This window comes from Leptodactylus fuscus, chromosome 10 (genome assembly GCF_031893055.1).
Source record: "Leptodactylus fuscus isolate aLepFus1 chromosome 10, aLepFus1.hap2, whole genome shotgun sequence".
Lineage (NCBI taxonomy): Eukaryota > Metazoa > Chordata > Amphibia > Anura > Leptodactylidae > Leptodactylus > Leptodactylus fuscus.
Genome location: NC_134274.1, coordinates 33861641 through 33882844, shown reverse-complemented (window position 1 = coordinate 33882844; position 21204 = coordinate 33861641). Strand labels below are relative to the sequence as shown.

General features: G+C 47.5%; 1 protein-coding gene across 3 annotated transcripts in view; it reads right to left on the bottom strand.

The window, feature by feature from the left end:
- TNKS2 (tankyrase 2) overlaps positions 1–13108 on the bottom strand; it is a 31637-nt gene extending 18529 nt beyond the window's left edge. For all 3 annotated transcript variants that reach the window (XM_075257919.1, XM_075257921.1, XM_075257920.1), the window contains exons 1-5: positions 12516–13108; positions 3717–3941; positions 2926–3021; positions 1164–1200; positions 642–717 (exon numbers count right to left, since the gene is read on the bottom strand). In XM_075257919.1, coding sequence (XP_075114020.1) covers positions 642–717; positions 1164–1200; positions 2926–3021; positions 3717–3941; positions 12516–12717 — 636 coding nt within the window. In that variant the 5' untranslated portion in view covers positions 12718–13108. The remainder of the gene's footprint in view (positions 1–641; positions 718–1163; positions 1201–2925; positions 3022–3716; positions 3942–12515) is intronic.
- Between the last annotated feature and the right edge of the window lie 8096 nt (positions 13109–21204).

The following is a 21204-nucleotide window of genomic DNA, read 5'->3' as shown; positions in this document are numbered from 1 at the left end:
TGTTTTACTATATTTTTTGATCAACTTATTGAATACCTGTGTATTGGACTGTTCATGTACATGCCTGGTATAAGCTTAACACGGGTAATCTACAATAACATGGGTTTGTAGAACCCCTCAATAAAAATTCAATGTTTGAAAGCAGTGCAATCCTTGGACAAGTTATCTTTGATGCCGACTATTACAGGGTAAGAATACGGTGCATAAAGTTATTGCGCAGTGAGGATCATATTATTCCTGTAAACTAGACAATGTAGAATCTGTAGATTTTCTGCTGAGTATAAAAACCTTTTACTTTCCCTTGGCAGATTGTTTGCTTCCATTTTTCACTTAAATGAGGATACTGAATGGACTAAAACAGAAAAACAGCTGTGGGAACACAGCCTGGGATTTGTGTAAGTGTAATGGAAGTGGTCGGGAGGAAACTGAAAATCCAGAGATGAGTCACAGATGCTTACACAATTACACAGGTTTTACAAAGGGGAATAAAAAGATGGGGTATTTTTGTTTTGTTTTTAAGAATTGACAAGATGAGGTTTTAATCTAATCTGAGTAGTATAGGAAATCATATTCCCCCACTGCAAACCCCCTCCAATAACTCATTCATCAAGATATCAATAATGTCATGCAGAAACTTTTACCTTTCTTCCATCACTGGCATGGGAATTAACATTCAGAGGTGTCAGCAGAGCCATCATCTTCTCTTCATTTCCACTTCTACAAAAAATTAAAGTTTAAGAAAAAAAGTTTAAGCACATAAATCCAAACAAACATGGTCTGTGATAGAGTCGTCACATACATTTCATTAAAGAGGTCCTCGGGTACATGCGGTTTTATATACCGCTAGAAAGCAGATAGTGCGCTGAATTCAGCGCACTGTCGGCTTTCCCGTTATGTGCCCCAGGAGAAGAGATAACTGTACAACAGATCATACAGGTCACCCATTTAGTGAATCAGTTACAGCAGATAAATGATTGATAAATGATGCCCATGAGCTCCCAATTTTCAGTAACGTAGCAAAGGTGGCACAGAATTGTAAAACCTTCACACAGGATTTATAAGAACGGATCATGAAGAAGGGCTCTCCTCCACTCACTGAACAAACGAGAAGGGGTTGTCCTAATAGACCAAGTTAATGTCGTATAACATTTAGGATTACATACCGCGCACTTTCCAACAGCTCATCCTTCTTGTATTCTCCTAGAAGGAAAAGGAAAAATGTACACAAGTTACAATATAGCTATATAGATAAATATAGAGATAGATCGATTTTTGCTTCACAAAATTTCTACATGTGACCTGCAAGTCTGAGATTGAGGCTGAGGCCCCACGTTGCGGGATTGTACCTTTTTTTGTTGTCGCAGATGTTGCAGTTTTTGAGCCAAAGCCAAGAATGGCTGCAAGAGGTATGGGAGATTATTACACACACACACACATATATATATATACCGTATTTTACGGACTATAAGGCGCACTGGACTATAAGGCGCATTGCCCATGAGCGCCTTATAGTCCGTCTCGGTTCATATATAAGGCGCACCGGACTATAAGCCGCAGTCCGGTGCGCATTATATGTTATTGAAAGCGGCGGCAGGCAGACTTTGCCAGCGGCCGCTTAACCCCCCGCGTGCCAGCCGCTTCTATTGGAAGCGCTCGGCAGGCGAGGAGGGGCTCTATCAGCAAAATCATGCTGATAGAGCCCAACCGTAAAAGTTAGATTAAACTACCCCCCCGTTTTAAAACAGAATGTGAAACTTACCGAGCGGTGCAGGGTGGGCGGGCATTCAGGCCTCCTCTTCCTCCGATGTTCCGTCCTCCTCCTCCGCCGCTCGCTAACTGATAATGGCCTGGGCGCATGCGCAGTAGCCGTAGTAGAAGCATTATGATATTGCGCATGCGCCCAGGCCATTATCAGCGAGCGCCAGAGGAGAAGGACGGAACATCGGAGGAAGAGGAGGCCTGAATGCCCGCCCGCCCTGCACCGCTCGGTAAGTTTCACGTTCTGTTTCAGGCCGGCGTGACAGCAGGGCTGCCGGACACTTCCCATTCATTTCTATGGGAGCCGGCATGCGAGCACTCCCCATAGAAATGAATGGACTGCTTTTTTCCATTCATTTCTACAGGGAGCGCTCGCATGCCGGCTCCCATAGAAATGAATGGGAAGTGTCTGTCCATTCATTTCTATGGGGAGCGCTCGCATGCCGGCTCCCATAGAAATGAATAGGAAGTGTCCGGCAGCCCTGCTGTAACGCCGGCGTGTACGGCTGTGATACACGCCGGTGTTCCGTAGTGTGAATGCCCCCTTACAGTGCCTTTTATGTATGTATGGAAGCGGCACGCAGACTTTGCCGCCGCTTCCATCCATATATAAGGCGCACCGGACTATAAGCCGCACTTACGATTTCTGAGGAAATCGTAGGTTTTTATGTGCGCCTTATAGTCCGGAAAATACGGTGTGTGTGTGTGTATGTATGTATGTATGTGTATGTGTATGTGTATGTGTATGTGTATATATATATATATATATATATATATATATATATATATATATATATATTACTTATACTTCTACTTTCTGCTCAATCCACGTCTGACTTTGGCTTTAAAAAAAAAAAAAAAACAGCAAAATCTGCAACAAATAAAAGCTGCATTTCCCCGAAACGTGGGGCCTCAGCCTAAACAGGTTTTCATTTCCTAAGGAAAATGCTTGCTCAGGCTTGAGACTAGCATCTGAAGTCGCAGCATGCAGCGCTGTTATCACCATAATTTACAGAAAATGCTGCATGTATCATTCTAATGCATTCACCTAATCCTTTTTATTTAGAAAACTGGAAAAAAAAAAAATCTGAAAAGTCTACAAATCAACTTTAATTTGAAAACCTGCAAAAACAGCAAATGAAGCCATTGAGAGCGACTATTCATTACCTGTGAGCACTGCTTTTGCTGATGGATCCGATAAATCCAAAGCTGTCCTGCTGTCTGTATTGCGGATTGTTGGATCTGCTCCATGCTGAAGCAGCACTATGGAAGAAAAAAAAAAAGAAGAAAATAAGGTCATTACTGTGCTACAAATTATACTATATTCCAGAAAACAGATCATCAGGCTGAAATAAAGAAGGGAGTAAGATGTAGGTAAGGCTGGGTTCACACCAGTTCTTGCACTCTGAGGTTTCAGCCTCCAAACCCACTTAAAAAATACAGAGAGAAGCAGCACATTTCTCTCTGCATTTTTCTCCCTTTTCAGGTGGAAACTGCTCAAACTCCATTATAGTCTATTGGGTCTGCGAGTTTCTGCGGATAACCGCTTTTTAAGTGGATTAGCTTTGCTTGGGGACCCCCCTCTCGAATGAAAATCCAAATGCAGGTGTGAATCTAGAGTAACATGTATGCCATTCACTGAGGTCAGTCAGCAAGGGCTGCAGAACTGACAGGGATAGGAGCTGTCCTGAGTACTGCTTCAGACTCTATACATGGAACTGAATACACTATATAAATAAAATTTATTATTATTATCAAATACACGGCCAGGTGTATGGGGCGGGTCAGCGTGCTTGCAATGAATATATGACTAGCACACTGATAATGCACATGGTCCTGTGCGTGAGGCCTCTCTCTGAACAAAAGTTACATTACCTATAAAAAGTACAAGTCTATATACATGCAGTCGCTATCTAGTTCCATGCGGCTTGATATCATTGTACTACACACAAGCGTACCTATGCAGACGTCTATTTTGCCCTTAATAGCGGCTTCATGGAGAGGGGTATAATTCCAATTGTCACGGGCATTAGGATCTGCGCCATGTCTCAGCAGGAGATTGACAACTTCAGCATGGCCAAAAGAACAGGCATTGTGGAGAGGAATCAGACCACCATCATCACGAGCGTGAACATTGGCGCCACTCTGCAGTAAATACTCCACAACGTCCTTCCGTCCAAATCCTAGGAGTAAAAATACATTTAAAAAATTTGCATACAATCGTCTTTCAGCAATATTTTATACTTTACATACAGACTTATGTAACTTTGTTTCACATAAATAAGAGAATCTAAACTATTGAAGTTTCTACTACTAACCCCTCTCTGTACATGATGTCCATATCTCTTATACGCAGAGTGAATATAACCTATACACACCTACAACCGGCAGTACTGTACAGGCAGCTTAGAGCTTCTTCATAATACTGGTGAGATTTGCGCCTGCGAGGGTAACCATTCAGACCGGGGTCCTATGGGACGGAAACACTGCGGGAGAAATCGCTGCGTTTTACAGTTCAGGTAAAGTGGATGGGATTCTAGTGAATCCCATGCCCACTTTACGGTAAAAACCACTTTGTGGACACGCCGCGATTTCCAAAACCGATGCAGTTTTGGAAATTGCAGCATGTCAATTACACCTACAGAAACATCAGTGGTTTCCCTATAGGTATAATCCTACATAAATCCTATCAAAAAGTATAAAATAATCCCTACAATACCATACATGTGCAAGTGTACAGGTCCGTGAGGGGCACGGATGGCACACCGATATCAACCATGTGCTGATTTCCCAAGAACCTATTAGTGTACACATTTGTGTGCGTACAGTCTTGGATCACAGCAATGCACAAAAGTGATTTTTCAGGAAAAATAAGGGTTTTTATTTGAACAAAACTAGTAAAGTGCCCCAGCATCCTATGGAATAGTCACCTAATGCAGAGACTGACATGGTTATAGCAGAGACAGCCCTAAGCTATTATTCCTCCTTCACCAAACTTTACATTGGCACTAGCATCGCTGCCCCAGACTTGTCTGCCAGACAAGCAAGGTGACTAACAAGTGATGACGTGCACCATGCCGCTGCAGCCGACGCTTGACATTTGTGCGTGTTGATCTTCGGCTTCTGTCAATATTGCTGTCAGCAGTCATCTGCAACCCAGTAGTGAGCGTGACCGTATACCGCAGCTCCAGTGCAAATACAAAGAGGCGGACTATGAAGAGGATGAAGAACAGACTCTTATTGTCAGAATTACTTTTACTCCAAAAATCCTGCAGCCCTGATATCAACCTACGGTAGTCCCTTATCTTCGTACTCACATGGAATATAAACTGGGTATCTTATGTTTAGAAGAATTTATTATGTAGAGAAATTGTCAGAGACAGACTGGAGTCAGGAGGCCAAACCCCTGCCCCAATCCTGCTCAGACCCAGATCCATTCACAACAGGCTGAAAGCCACGGACAGACAGAAGCCAATTCACTAAAGAGACAGCGATTATATTCTTATAAAAGGAAATATGTAACTATGTATCTAATCTATTATACATTATTAATACAATTCATTGCTACTATTTATATATTTTATTTTAAAGTCGGAGATGGTAAAACTTTTCCTGTAATGTGACTGTGATGGAGGCAGTGAGTGAGGGGCACATGTCTGCTGGGAGTGGGCACAGAATAGCTGAAGCTCCAGTACACTGTACTCACACAGGACCCTCATAGAGACCCTCATCTCACTTTCGGTAGGACCGGCTAGACATAACATCTTCAGCCAAGTCAGCTGTACTGAGGGGTCACCAGGGAGGACGGCCGATTGTCACAGATGACCCCTAAAGGCACATCCCTCCTCAGACATAATGGCCAGATGTGGCATCCATCATTTCACTCTGCCCACATTCCCGCACACCGCTCACAGACTCTAGGGGGCACTAGGCTCCAGCAAGTGATTGACTGGCACCATGATGGATCACCATACTAGATAACATGAGCTGTGGAATTAATCTAAGAACAGGTTTGGATCCCTATGATCTCTGAGGTTTAAAGGGGTTGTCTGGGACTTAAATCAACTATATGATCAACTGGTCAGAGGCCATAGCATTCAGGTTGAGCTTTGCAACCTCTTCATTGCTGGGTTATGCTTGGTATTGCAGTTCAGCACCATTCACTTAAATGTGACTGTGAAGTTACTGTACTATATGACTGTTGTTTCAGAATACGGCTGCAACACTACGGCCTCTTTAAACAGCTGACTGGCGAGGAGTCACCTATACGAATGACATGCCATACATATACAAGCTCCAGAAAAACCCTTTAAGGGTGCATGCACACTGAGTAACGCCGGGCGTGTATGAGAGCCGTACACGCCGGCATTACAGCAGACTGCCGAACACTTCCCATTCACTTCAATGGGAGCGCTCGTAACAGCGGCGTTTACGAGCGCTCCCATTGAAGTGAATGGGAAGTGTTCGGCAGCCCTGCTGTAACGCCGGCGTGTACGGAACTCATACACGCCCGGCGTTACGTAGTGTGCATGCACCCTAAAAGGGGCTGTCAGGAACTTTACAAAACTCACTCCTTCTGGAAATTTTTTCATGTTAGACCTGGAGGTTGCGATCTGGTTCTGACCCCAGGTCATATCATAGATAGGCACTCAACCACCAAGTCGCTCTGCCTCCTCACATTAGTTATCTGTGCTAAGGGGGTTGACGGCCTATAGCAAAGACAGCCCCCATAGCCCAGGCGAAAGAGAATCAGGAGGGAGGAGATGGAGCGACCCTGGAGTTGGTTACTGTCACCTGACCCGGGGTTGGACCCAGCCCAGAACGAAGAACATCCCTGGAAGAAAAAGAAGAGTATAATAAAACTCCCTGGACACCCCCTTCAATGGACTTTACAAGCCGCCACAGGCACTCACATTTTTATAAAATCATCCATCAAGATAACCTATCATTTTTACAGTATAGTGGACACGATGAAAAAAGGCTCAACTTTGTTTTTTTAATTCTACCTAATCATACGGAATGTTAAATGGCCCCCATGGAAAGTACGATCAGCCCTGCAAACAACAAGCCCTTACACATCTATGAGAATGAAAAAATAAAGTTATTTTCCAAACCCCACCTCTTAAAAACAGGATTATACCAGGAAGGTGTTAAAACAAGGTGGAAAAAAACCCCTTATAGTTACTAGTCAACACAAAGAATGGTTATAAAGAAAGGTAAAGCCTCCAAACTCCCATAGCAGAGAATGATCATGACTGTCATGACTTCCCATCTGGCAGCAATCCATCGGCCTTCATGACGGCTGTAACAATGAGGCTTCCCAGCAGTGATCTGGTTGTAAGGCAGCATTTATCTTCATTGTAAAGCAACACCCCCTTCATTTCTCCGCACCCAAACCCCCATAGATTTAACTTCTGACACGTACAAAGCAAAATACTTGTCTATGTGAAAAGACACCTTGTTTGCAGACCACGCATATATAGCACCAACATATTCCATAGTAAAGGTCAATTAGGAAAATAAGACACAAATAAAATGGTCACCCATTACTTTATCTGCACAATGAACACGGGATCACCAAGGAGGTAACAAGACTTATCCCCTATACTCAAGACAGTGAAAACCACTGGAACCTCAGAAATGACAACTGTAGGGATCCCCAAACCCCTGAAGTACTAGTGCATATGCATCCCCCCACCCCCTCAATGGGACTGATGAAAAAAAGTCAAGTATCATTTTCCTTTGTGGGTTTGATCCCACAGTGGCAAAGTACAGTCGAAACTATCCGGTCCTCACCCCCGTATATAGGCAGGTTTACAAATCCACAGCAGGAGATTGACTACTTGTGGGTACAAATACATACTTTTCCCTTATAATTGTGGCGTAATACATACACCGGGCACAAGTGTGAGCGCCCCCTGAATGAGATTTGCTTATAACTCATTCACTACAACTGTATAGCACAGCGGGTAGTCACCTGCGGCAAATGGTGTGGCTTCCTTCTCACATTGTCATGTATATCACTGGCATGGAGTGAATGGAAATCAGCTGCAATATCATTAATAACACTACATTGCGTATGGCGCTGTGCCTGGAACTCGGCAATGCCAATCCGCTGTGTCAGGAGTCAGACCTGATCAAGAACAAGTCGTCAATATGAAAGCCTCAGAACCCCTTTAAGGCCAGGACCCCACATACAGTCCTGGTAAAGTGGATGGGATTCTGTCTAATCCCATCCACACATTACAGAAAATCATCCACAGTGAACATGCTGCATTTTCAAAAACCATTGCATTTTTTGCAATTATACCTACAGAAACGCTGACTGTTTCCATATAGGTATAATGGAAGCAGAAAGTCCACAAAGGAACTGACGACTCTCTGTATAAAGCGTTGCAGATTATCCCACAGTGCTTTTTGGCTGCAACACACTACGTCACCCAGCTTTATTACAGTCCCAAAAGGAAAGTATCCCTCGCCATATACTGACATAGAAATGTACGGCGACACCATTGTGTTCCACAGGAACTGTTGGCCAGTATTGATAAAATCCTGAAAGACAATTATTCCTAGACCGCGGGATGATTCCCCTCAGGATTATGAGAAACCTGAGTGTACATAGCCTGTGGGCGCACACACAATGGTAATAAATGTCAAAGATCCAACATGTACTTTTGCCAATGCAGCCCACGGCAGAAATCTGAAATTGAGCCTTAGATGCCTGTTGCAGTTTGCAGCCTTGAACTGGTGCAGGTCCTCAGGCTCATGACGCCCATTCAATGGGGGCAAGTCAGCGTGTGACCACCTGCCACTGGAAATGGAGCAAAAATTGTAATTTCTCAATGTAGAAAATGGAAGGCAGTGGTAAATGTAATTCCATGGAAAACTCATTAAAAAAAACTTGAATTGCCGAGAAGGCTGTGCCTGGGCTTCGCTTTCTGAGCTACAATATTTCCATAACTCCCATAGAAGTGAAGGAATCACTGTAGTTCACTGGTCTGTGCCGTCTCCATAACTCCTATTTACTTCTATGGGAGTTACAGAAACAGTGTAGCTCAGAAAGCAACGGTGCTTACCGAAGCGATCACAGACCGTTCTCTCAGTAAGTTAAGAGTTAGGCTGGTCTTACACGACCGTAGTTTTGCACCGCAAATGGTCCGCAATTGCGGGTTCAAAATTGCTGACCATTTACGGTCCCATAGTTTTCTATGAGGCCTCTTACACAACCGTAGATTTTGTCAGTGATGTGGCGCGCCGCAACCGCGGTCCGGACTTTTACGGAATGGCACGGCACGGAAGGTCCAATAGAAGTCTATGGGCGTGTGCATTTTTGCGGATATACACTGAACATACATCAGTGTATATCCGCAATTGTGGATGTCAACATGTGTGTTTTGTTTTTTGCAGATCCGCATAATACTGATACACACGGAACGTTGCGGATGCACTTTGCGGATGTCTGCGGAATTAATTTTTAAAGTGAAATTTGTGTTGTGGATCTGCAAATTGCGGACCGCAAAATCCACTACGGTCGTGTAAGACCAGCCTTAAAGGTAATGGGACCTGCATCCATCAGACATTTATGGCATAGGCCCTAAGTGTCTTTCATGGGAAGCCGGCCTTAATTTATCTGTCCAAAGCGTCTCCACACCGGCCCGTTTTGTTTTCCACATACTTTTTCTTGCCGAATAAAGCGCAGATGGAACAATGTGGCGCAAAAAACAGATTTACACCCATCTAGGCCTGAAAACTGACATGGTCCATGTAAATTCACTTGATTGTATGAAAATACCTTTAAAGAGAGAGGAAATGTCAGCTGTAAGAAAAGTCACTCAGCTTTCCCGGGCGCAGACAAAGATGTAACTCCATAGGTAGAGTTCCACTTTATACAATCACCCAGCATGGCTGGCCACAGGTTAGCTACCATAGACTTGTATGAAGTAGCAAGGCCTGAGTGCCTGGACTGGGTCAGCCTGGATCTAGCCTATTGTGGTACCTAACCTGGGTGTGGCCTACACTGGTGCCTGGCCTGGATCTGGCCTACACTGGTGCCTGGCCTGGGTCTGGCCTACACTGGTGCCTGGCCTGGGTCTGGCCTACACTGGTGCCTGGCCTGGGTCTGGCCTACACTGGTGCCTGGCCTGGGTCTAGCCTACACTGGTGCCTGGCCTGGGTCTAGCCTACACTGGTGCCTGGCCTGGGTCTAGCCTACACTGGTGCCTGGCCTGGGTCTAGCCTACACTGGTGCCTGGCCTGGATCTAGCCCATTGTGGTACCTAACCTGGGTGTGGCCTACACTGGTGCCTGGCCTGGATCTGGCCTACACTGGTGCCTGGCCTGGCCTACACTGGTGCCTGGCCTGGGTCTGGCCTACACTGGTGCCTGGCCTGGGTCTGGCCTACACTGGTGCCTGGCCTGGGTCTGGCCTACACTGGTGCCTGGCCTGGGTCTGGCCTACACTGGTGCCTGGCCTGGATCTGGCCTACACTGGTGCCTGGCCTGGATCTGGCCTACACTGGTGCCTGGCCTGGGTCTGGCCTACACTGGTGCCTGGCCTGGGTCTAGCCTACACTGGTGCCTGGCCTGGGTCTAGCCTACACTGATGCCTGGCCTGGGTCTGGCCTACACTGGTGCCTGGCCTGGATCTGGCCTACACTGGTGCCTGGCCTGGATCTGGCCTACACTGGTGCCTGGCCTGGATCTGGCCTACACTGGTGCCTGGCCTGGGTCTGGCCTACACTGGTGCCTGGCCTGGGTCTGGCCTACACTGGTGCCTGGCCTGGGTCTAGCCTACACTGGTGCCTGGCCTGGGTCTAGCCTACACTGGTGCCTGGCCTGGGTCTGGCCTACACTGGTGCCTGGCCTGGATCTAGCCTACACTGGTGCCTGGCCTGGATCTAGCCTACACTGGTGCCTGGCCTGGGTCTAGCCTACACTGGTGCCTGGCCTGGGTCTAGCCTACACTGGTGCCTGGCCTGGGTCTGGCCTACACTGGTGCCTGGCCTGGGTCTGGCCTACACTGGTGCCTGGCCTGGGTCTGGCCTACACTGGTGCCTGGCCTGGGTCTGGCCTACACTGGTGCCTGGCCTGGGTCTGGCCTACACTGGTGCCTGGCCTGGGTCTGGCCTACACTGGTGCCTGGCCTGGGTCTGGCCTACACTGGTGCCTGGCCTGGGTCTGGCCTACACTGGTGCCTGGCCTGGGTCTGGCCTACACTGGTGCCTGGCCTGGGTCTGGCCTACACTGGTGCCTGGCCTGGGTCTGGCCTACACTGGTGCCTGGCCTGGGTCTGGCCTACACTGGTGCCTGGCCTGGGTCTAGCCTACACTGGTGCCTGGCCTGGGTCTAGCCTACACTGGTGCCTGGCCTGGGTCTAGCCTACACTGGTGCCTGGCCTGGGTCTAGCCTACACTGGTGCCTGGCCTGGGTCTAGCCTACACTGGTGCCTGGCCTGGGTCTAGCCTACACTGGTGCCTGGCCTGGCCTACACTGGTGCCTGGCCTGGGTCTAGCCTACACTGGTGCCTGGCCTGGGTCTAGCCTACACTGGTGCCTGGCCTGGGTCTAGCCTACACTGGTGCCTGGCCTGGCCTACACTGGTGCCTGGCCTGGGTCTAGCCTACACCTCTGTTGCCTGGCCTAGGTCAGGCCTACACTGGTTCCTGGCCTGGGTCATCCTGGGTCTAGCCTACACTGGTGCCTGGCCTGGATCTAGCCTACACTGGTGCCTGGCCTGGATCTAGCCTACACTGGTGCCTGGCCTGGATCTAGCCTACACTGGTGCCTGGCCTGGATCTAGCCTACACTGGTGCCTGGCCTGGATCTAGCCTACACTGGTGCCTGGCCTGGATCTAGCCTACACTGGTGCCTGGCCTGGATCTAGCCTACACTGGTGCCTGGCCTGGATCTAGCCTACACTGGTGCCTGGCCTGGATCTAGCCTACACTGGTGCCTGGCCTGGATCTAGCCTACACTGGTGCCTGGCCTGGATCTAGCCTACACTGGTGCCTGGCCTGGATCTGGCCTACACTGGTGCCTGGCCTGGGTCTGGCCTACACTGGTGCCTGGCCTGGGTCTGGCCTACACTGGTGCCTGGCCTGGGTCTGGCCTACACTGGTGCCTGGCCTACACTGGTGCCTGGCCTGGGTCTAGCCTACACTGGTGCCTGGCCTGGGTCTGGCCTACACTGGTGCCTGGCCTGGGTCTGGCCTACACTGGTGCCTGGCCTGGATCTAGCCTACACTGGTGCCTGGCCTGGGTCTAGCCTACACTGGTGCCTGGCCTGGGTCTGGCCTACACTGGTGCCTGGCCTGGGTCTGGCCTACACTGGTGCCTGGCCTGGATCTAGCCTACACTGGTGCCTGGCCTGGGTCTAGCCTACACTGGTGCCTGGCCTGGGTCTAGCCTACACTGGTGCCTGGCCTGGGTCTAGCCTACACTGGTGCCTGGCCTGGGTCTAGCCTACACTGGTGCCTGGCCTGGGTCTGGCCTACACTGGTGCCTGGCCTGGGTCTAGCCTACACCTCTGTTGCCTGGCCTAGGTCAGGCCTACACTGGTTCCTGGCCTGGGTCATCCTGGATCTAGCCTACACCGGTGCCTGGCCTGGATCTAGCCTACACCGGTGCCTGGCCTGGATCTAGCCTACACCGGTGCCTGGCCTGGGTCATCCTTGGTCTAGCCTACACTGGTTCCTGGCCTGGGTCAGCCTGCACCGGTGATACATCCTCAGCCCCCTCCCCCAGCGGCCTAGGTCTTACCTGCAGCGAAGTGCAGTGGGGTGGATTTCCTGCCCGCGGTGTCCCTGCTGTTCACGTTGTCGGCCGTCACCAGTTTCCTCACCCGCTCCACGTCACCGTTCCTACAGGCTTCAAACAGCTCCCGGGCCGGCTCCCCGCTTCCCCCCGTGTCTCCGTGGGAGGCAGCCGAGCCCGAGGCCCCGGCGCAGCGGCGGCCTGACATCCTCCACCAGCAGCAGTCGCCGCCTGTGTGGACGGAGGAGGAAGGAGGAGCCGTTGCGCCCGGGGTACCGTGTAAAGCCTGAGCTCCCAGACCGCAGTCCCCCTTACTGACGCCCGGGCGCGTCACCGACACCCGGAGGCCATCACCGGGGGAGTCTGCGCGCACCTGGCCCCCGCGAGTCGCCGTGTCGCCCACAATTTCCGGCCCTCTTCTCAGCTGTCACTGCGCTCCATTCCCCCTCAGTGATCCGGTCTCTAATGGGTCAATCGGGGCATAATTCGGTAGCCACAGACTACAAAACGATAAGCCAGCGACAAGCTCGATGTATCACGTGACGTGGTGCTGGGAAAACACAGGCGGTGCGCGTTCACGCCTGCGCATACCAACACATGGCCCGCGCACGTCGCCAGAGGCCCCGCCCAGACGCATTGCTCCTCCCCCTTCCTGAGTTCCGGATTTGTAATGAACTTTCCCTAGAGACAGAAACAGCAGAGCAAAGCCGGGGCCTTCACCTGTAAGTAGTGCACATGGTGGGGGAGGAGAGTGGACAGGGCGACACCTATCAGTCACAAGGGAAGACTCGTGGCAGACATGTTGTGATACTGACGAGTTGTTTGCCTGTGTTCACACCTTGCGTTTGTGTTTTATTGCAAACATCTAATTAAAGTGGCTTTTTTGTATGTTTCTGGTCATCCATGAGGTCCGTGTATAACTTTCCTGTTTTGTCCCCCAGGTTTGCTGCATATCACTGTGTGCGTACGATGACATCACTTACTGTCGCCACACTTTATTTCCATCGACTCCCCTAAAAACCTAAGAAGGAAACATGGAGGCAAACCCGACCAAGAGGATAAAAGTGAGGCAACGCCATTTAGCCTTGCTCTTAATAATCCTGGTGAGGATACTGAGGCGCCGCAGAATGGCTCGAGTACGTTTTTACGTATCTGTGGTGTCCGCCATATTTGTGCGTCATTTTATCTGTTCTCAGAAGTTCACCATTAATATATATCTCTGTAGGAGAAAGCCAGGCGGGCGCAGCATCTGCTCTGGATGCGGAGGGTTAAGAGGATCAGGGACAACAGGCAGCGACTGGCGAAATTTCGGAATGAACTGCGAAGGTAAAGAAATGTTACTATGGTATTGAAATGATTCTTCATCTGGCTTTTACATAAAACCTTAATTCTAAAAGTTAAAAATATATTATAGAGTCTCTTTCATGTCCTCGGGCACATGCGGTTTTATATACCGCTAGAAAGCGGACAGTGCGCTGAATTCAGAGCCCCATTATGTGCCCCGGGGGATGAGATATCGGTTCCATTACCGATAGGTCTTCACCGTCAGAAGGGCGTTCCTGACAGTTTAGCTGGGAACGCCCCTCCTGACACTACTGTCCATAGCTCTATACTGTCAGAGCGTTCCTACCACCCCAGCCTACCCGTGACCCCTGTTCCTTCAAGTTCCTGGACAGGTGGAAACACAGGGTCAAAGGTGAACGCTGTGGCCAATCACTGGCCTCCACAGTCACATGTTAGATACCAGTAACGGCATCAGGGGAATTCAGTAATCCAGTCCCTGGATGGCGTGAGATATTCCTGGATTATTAGGAGGTTCCGGATCCTTTATAATTCAGGTGCACACCCTCGAGTCACTATTGAAATCCATGCCGTAGGTATAACTCACACCAGCTATTGTGACAACTCTATGTTAAATGCATTTTCCTAATCCCCCACTGCCAGACTGGAAGTTACAGAAGCAGGCTGAGGCCCCATGTTGCAAACTTTGTTACTTTTTTGAGCCAAGGCCAGGAGTGGATTGAGCAGAAGGGAGAAGTATAAGAGCTTCACATATATATATATATTTCCATTCCTTTTGTAGCCATTCTTGGCTTTGGCACAAAAATCCTCAACAAAATCTACAACAAAAAATAATATGAGGTCAGACTTGATGGACCATGTGGTATTTTTCTGCAATCTTTTATGTCTTCTCTGTTTCTATGCTTAAATGGATTCTACCACTAAAACTCTGTTTTGTGTGCTACTCGTCTCTTACCTTTAGACGTGGTCTCCGCTGCGCCATTCCTTAGAAATATCGTTTTTTATCGGTATGCTAATGAGTTCTCCGCAGCAATGAGGGCGGGCCCCAGCGCTCAAACGGCAATGGGGGCGTCCCCACTGCTGCCCGAGAACCTGCTCCAGCGACGCCTTCTTCTTCAGCTGCATCCTGCCGTTCTCTGTTGTCTTCCTCTGACGCCTGCGCAGTCTTGCCTTGCGGCCTCGAAAATATGGCCGCTGGCCGGCATGCGCAGTTGGCTCTACCAGTGTCTTGCTGGCACAGCCGACTGCGCAGGCGTCAGAGCTGATGAAGAAGGAAGACGACAGAGAAGGGGAGGATGCAGGTGAAGAAGAAGGCGTCGCTGGAGCGGGTTCTTGGGCAGCAGTGGGGACGCCCCCATTGCCGTTTGAGCGCTGGGGCCCACCCTCATTGCTGCGGAGAACTCATTAGCATACTGGTAAAAACCGATATTTCTAAGGAATGGCACGGCGGAGACCACGTCTAAAGGTAAGAGATGAATAGCCTTTCTAAAGGCGGCTATTCTGACATCTAAAGCACACAAGACAGCATTTTAGTGGTAGAATCCCTTTTAAAAGTGATCTCTACAGAGCAGGGAATGGAATCTTATTATTAAGCTCAGAGGCGAAACTTCAAGATTGTAAGGTGCATGTGTAGGTGTGGTGCTGTTCTTGAGAGATTATAGCCATGTTTTTCTAATTCAGGAAACCCATTTGACACTTGAACAATAAACTCTCTTTAGGGCCTCCTGTACATGGCCGTATTATGGACTGTATAGATCTGTAATATGGAATACAGTTTTCAATGATTCCTATAGAATTGCATGTTACAATATAATGATATACTAGGTGCCTATGGGTACATAATATGTACCTGTAGATATTGTATGCTGCCATTCAGCGTGCATGCTTTGAGGGTGAGCTGTAATGTTTTTAGTACACCTTTTAAGTGCAATATTATGTAGGTTATATACTGTAATGATAAAATGCTGAATTTCTTTATTTATAGTGATGCAGACAAGTTCTACAACTACTGTCATATGTCAATCCCAGCATTTGATGATCTGCTCGGCCGTCTTAGGACTTCTCTGATTCTTCAAAATACTGTAAATGGGGAGTATGTGGGTGCTGAAGAAAGGCTCCTCTTCACTTTGCGGTAAAGTCTACTACATATATACACACTAGGATAGGCACATGTATAAAAACATTTCCTGATTAAGGGTGCATTCATACTATGGATACGGTGACTGATTCTGAACGTTAAAAAACGTTCAGAATCAGCGCGTATAAAGCACATCCCGTTCATTTCAATGGGAGCCGGCATACGAGCGCTCCCCATTGAAATGAATGGGCTGCTTTTTTCTCTACGAGTGCTCCCATTTAAGTGAATGGGAAGCGCTCGCGTGTACGGCTCGGACTGAGCCGAGCGCCGGGCCCCTTCACACGGCGAGCCATACACGCGAGCGCTTCCCATTCACTTAAATGGGAGCACTCGTAGAGAAAAAAGCAGCCCATTCATTTCAATGGGGAGCGCTCGTATGCCGGCTCCCATTGAAATGAATGGGATGTGCTTTATACGCCGCTGATTCTGAAAGTGTTTTAACATTCAGAATCAATCACCATATCCGTAGTGTGAATGCACCCTTAGGCTGAGGCCCCACGTTGCGGAAACACAGCTTTTTTTGTTGCAGATTTTGCTGCGGTTTTTTGAGCCAAAGCCAAGAATGGCTACAAAAGGAATGGGAAATATATAGGAAGTTCTTATACTTCTACCTTTTGCTCAATCCACTCTTGGCTTTGGCTCAAAAATCCGCAGCAAAATCTGCAACAAAAAAAATCTGCGTTTCTGCAACGTGGGGCTTTAGCCTTGGACAGGACAGACTAGTCCTACATTTTTCAGTAGAGTTTTCTTAAATTGTGCGCCTCATTATAAATAACTTTCTATAATTCAGTAGCACATGTAAATATATCAGACTGTAATGTGTCTTGCCACAACTTCCCCTCTAATTTCACTGATCCAGAAAGGAGATGGACTGTCAGCTTCGTCGACAAATTAGATTACTACTAGTGCCCACCGAAGTCTATGGAGAAGGGATTGGAAGTAGAGTAAAACCCGTATTACACAGCCAGATCTCCTGCAGCTGCGATTACACAGACTGAAATGTAGGCGGTGAATGATCCCCACTGTGATGGTCCCCCCCCCCCCCCACATTCCGCTAAATGGATTATCGGCAGCACCGCCATGATTATACAGGATGATGTGCTGCTGACAGTCTGTGTCCTGTATAAAAGATACGATCAGCTGACTGACGAGTGTTTGCTCATTGGTCAGCTGATCAGAAACACTATTAGACAGGGCCCATCTAAGAGGGGCAGATGTGCATGGAGAATTGCTGAAGCCACAAATAAGATGTATTTCTCCAGTGCTGGATACCCACTGCTGGTGATCGCCATCTTGCTGCATGTACTACATAGTTAGATTACTTATTAAACTTATTAGAGCCTTTTGCAGCCTTTACCCCACTCTTCCTGCCACTCTTTGAAGACGTCTCCTCTCTAGACAGAATCTTTGGAGCCATCAAAGAGTATAGTGGACTCTCATTCCCCCTGACCCAATAGTGGCCGGTTCCTGGTTGCTGTATATGTGGATATAGCTAATCGATCATTGCAGAGAGGGCAGATGGTAGATCTAACCTTGATACCTATAAGACTGTTGTATTCTTTGATTGTTACTACAAGCTACACAGTCCAGTCACATTAATGTGACCACCTGTCAAAATCCAGAATAACCACCTTCGGCCGAGCGGACCGTTGCGAGACGTGGAGAGGGGATGTTGTGATGATATTCACTGGGATGTTGAGCGATGCCAACTCCAGTGCCGTGGCCAGCTGCGCTAGGTTACACGGTTGAGCATCCATGGCGCGAACAACCCGATCCAGGTAGTCCCACAGATTCTCGATTGGGTTCAAGTCCGGGGAATTTGCTGGCCAAGGGAGTACGGTAAACTCATCTTGGTGCTCCTCGAACCTCACATGTACACTGCGAGCTTTATGACACATCGCATTGTCCTGCTGGTAGATGCCATCATCCTGAAGAAAAAACAATTCGCATGTAGGGGTGAACATGGTCCGCAAGGATAGATGCATACTTGTGTTAATCCATCATGCCTTCCACGATGATGAGTGCACCCAGATGGCTGATGACACGTGCCTCCTGCGATTGCTTATTTAATGTTGATGTCAAAAGTAGGCAGTGGTCACATTAATATGACTGGACTGTGTATACAGCACAATATTTTTGGTGCCCTTTGGGGTAATCAGAAACCCGTACATGTGATGTGGCAGCATATTCTAGTGACATATCCACATTGTTTCCATTCCACGTTTTTATTGGTGTGGTTTTTTTTATTTTTTCCCTTTTATTAATGCAAAGATGAATTTTATGTCTTTAGATTTCTGGCGACAGGAGAAACGTTCAGAACAATGCATCGTCAGTTGGGTGTTAGCGTACCCACTATTGCCAACATAGTCAAGACCACTTGTAAAATCATCTGGAAGGATTTGCAGCCTGTAGTCATGCCTACTCCCACCCTGGAGACATGGTCAGAGGTGGCAGCTGGCTTTGACAATGCAGTCAATTTCCCCAACTGTCTAGGGGCTGTGGATGCACAACACATACGAGTGTTGCGGCCCTTGGACTCTGGGTCAAAGCCATTGGATCACAAGAAATACTTTTCTGTGGTGGTATTAGCAGTTGCCGACACAAACTGTAAGTTTGTCGCCATTGATGTAGGCTCTTATGACAATACAGGGGACAAGAGAGTGTTGAATGCTTCACGAGTACAGCAGCAAATTCTTCAAGATCAAATATCTCTACCAGCTCCAAGACCTTTTCCTGGCACGTCAAATCCAATCCCCTTGGTTATGGTGTCGAATAATGTCTTTACTGTCACGCCACCCCTTCTGCGTCCATACCAAGGACATGGACTAGATAATCGAAGGAGGATGTATAACTGCAGACTGTGGCGGGCACGCCAGTTTGTTGAGAGCACATTTGCCATTATGGCTGTTAGGTGGGAAGTTTTCTGCTCTGCTATACAATTGGATGTGGCAACGGCAGAGTCTGTCCTAAGAGCTTGCTGTGTCCTTCACAATTATGTCCGTAACAGTGATGGCGGGGAAGTAGATTTGAACACTCAGATGCCGTCTGCTGGCGCTGTTATCGGTCAGAGTTACGACATACCCCCCGACAATGGACTGCACTTAAGGGACAGGTTTGCCGACCATTTTGCCAGCCCTGAAGGTGCAGTGACCTGGCAATTTTCCATTCTTCGTGATGTTCACAGTGACTTGCACTAATGTCTTCAGTTTGTAAAGTTATTCATTGTTTGATCATTTTTTTTGTTTGACGACATTCCATGTTGGTAACTTGCTTATGTTTGTAGGTTGAAAACAAGAAAATATACAAAATAGCATTTTGTTGGTTTTTGATTTTTTATTTTTTTTAAAATGGTGTAAACGTAGAATGGACAGTGTAAAGGTGCGCCAGATTTATCAGTGGGTTATGCCAGATAATACATTTGGTGCATTTTGGGACACGTTTGTGAAGACTTTTCATTCAGCACTTTTCATAAAAAAAAAAAAGTAAAAAATACATCCAGCCATTGCATGCATTAGAGTTCCTTTTTTTTTATTTAACAGCAAACATCTGCTTTATTCTCTCTGGTTAAAAACAGAAAAGAGGAACTCAAACTTTAGAAAATGTTAACTTTTCAGTTTTTTGGGTTTTTTTTCGAAACAAGCCTAAATATTTAAAGGGACTCTATCAGCAAAATCATGCTGCTACATCCCCACATATGCGTGCATAGCCTTTAAAAAGGCTATTCAGGCACCGTAAATGTTATATTAAACTACCCCCCAGTTTTAAAATAAAACCCTAAAAAAGAATGTTATCTACTTATGCATCGTGCACGCTGGGCGGGCATTCAGGGTGTGTCTTCATCTTCATCCATGCCTCTTCTTCCTCTGATGTCCTCCTCCGGCGCTCACGAGCGGACACTGATATAAAAAAATGGCCTGGGCGCCTGCGCAGTAGCCGTAGTAGAAGCCGCATGCTACTGCGCATGCGCACAGGCCATTTTTTTTATATCAGTGTCCGCTCGCGAGCGCCGGAGGAAGACGGGACCGGAGGACGTCGGAGGAAGAAGAGGCGGGGATGAAGATGAAGACACACCCAGAATGCCCGCCCAGCGTGCACGATCCGTAAGTAGAGCACATTCTTTTTTAGGGTTTTATTTTAGAACGGGGGGGGGTAGGGTAGTTTAATATAATATTTACGGTGCCTGAATAGCCTTTTTAAAGGCTATTCACGCATATGTGGGGCTCTATCAGCATGATTTTGCTGATAGAGCCCCTTTAAATATTTCTGTGTACATGTAGATACGTCAGACTCATATTAAAAATTCGTTGTCAAAGTAGGCTTACTTTACATCGCCTACTGGCTAACTGTAACAAAAGTTTGTATCAAAATTTGTCATACATTGTTGCATCTTAAAGGGGTTGTCCAGGCAAAAATGGACAACCCTTTTAAAGTTTAAATAAGCTGGGGGTAGTGAAAGAAATTTAAAATTGCATACTCGCCTGTCCCCGTTGTTCCAGTGTTCTCCCGCACCTCCCGGTTCATCTGCTCCTGCGAGTCTCTTCCAGTGTTGTGCTGAAGCCGCTGATTGACCTCAGCGGTCACGTGACCACTGAGGCCAATCAATGAAGACCCTGAATGTCACTACCTGTGACATCACAGGTCCTCTTCCTAAGGCCACTGATTGGCCTTCGCAAATGACCACTGAGGCAATGAGCGGCTTCAGCACAATACCTGAAGAGATCCACCCGAGCAGATGAACCAGGAGGACACCAGAGCAATGGGGGACAGGTAAGTATGCATTTTTTTTTAACATTATTTATTTTAGTTTTTTTACTACTTCCAGCTTATTTAAACTTTAAAAGGGTTATCCATTTTTGCCTTGACAGCCCCTTTAAGCCGTGCCCCTTTCTAGCTAAATTGTCTCTATTTTTGGTAACCCACACCTCCTTCCTGAGCACAGAGCAGAATGTGTATGAAACATAACAAATGTGCAATTTTTCAACACAAATTAAGACAAAATTTTTGCCAATAGTCTTTTGTTTATGTAGATGCATTGAATATAATTTGAATATGTCATATTTCTTAGATCCTATTCAAATGACTTACCGTATTTTTCGGACTATAAGACGCACCGGACCATAAGACGCACTAAGGTTTTAGAGGAGGAAAATAGGGAAAAAAAAAATTTTAAGGAAAAAAAATTGGTGAAATATTTAATAACCTAATAATATAATATTTCACCAATGTAAATAGAACCGGGGGCTTTCGGACACAGGG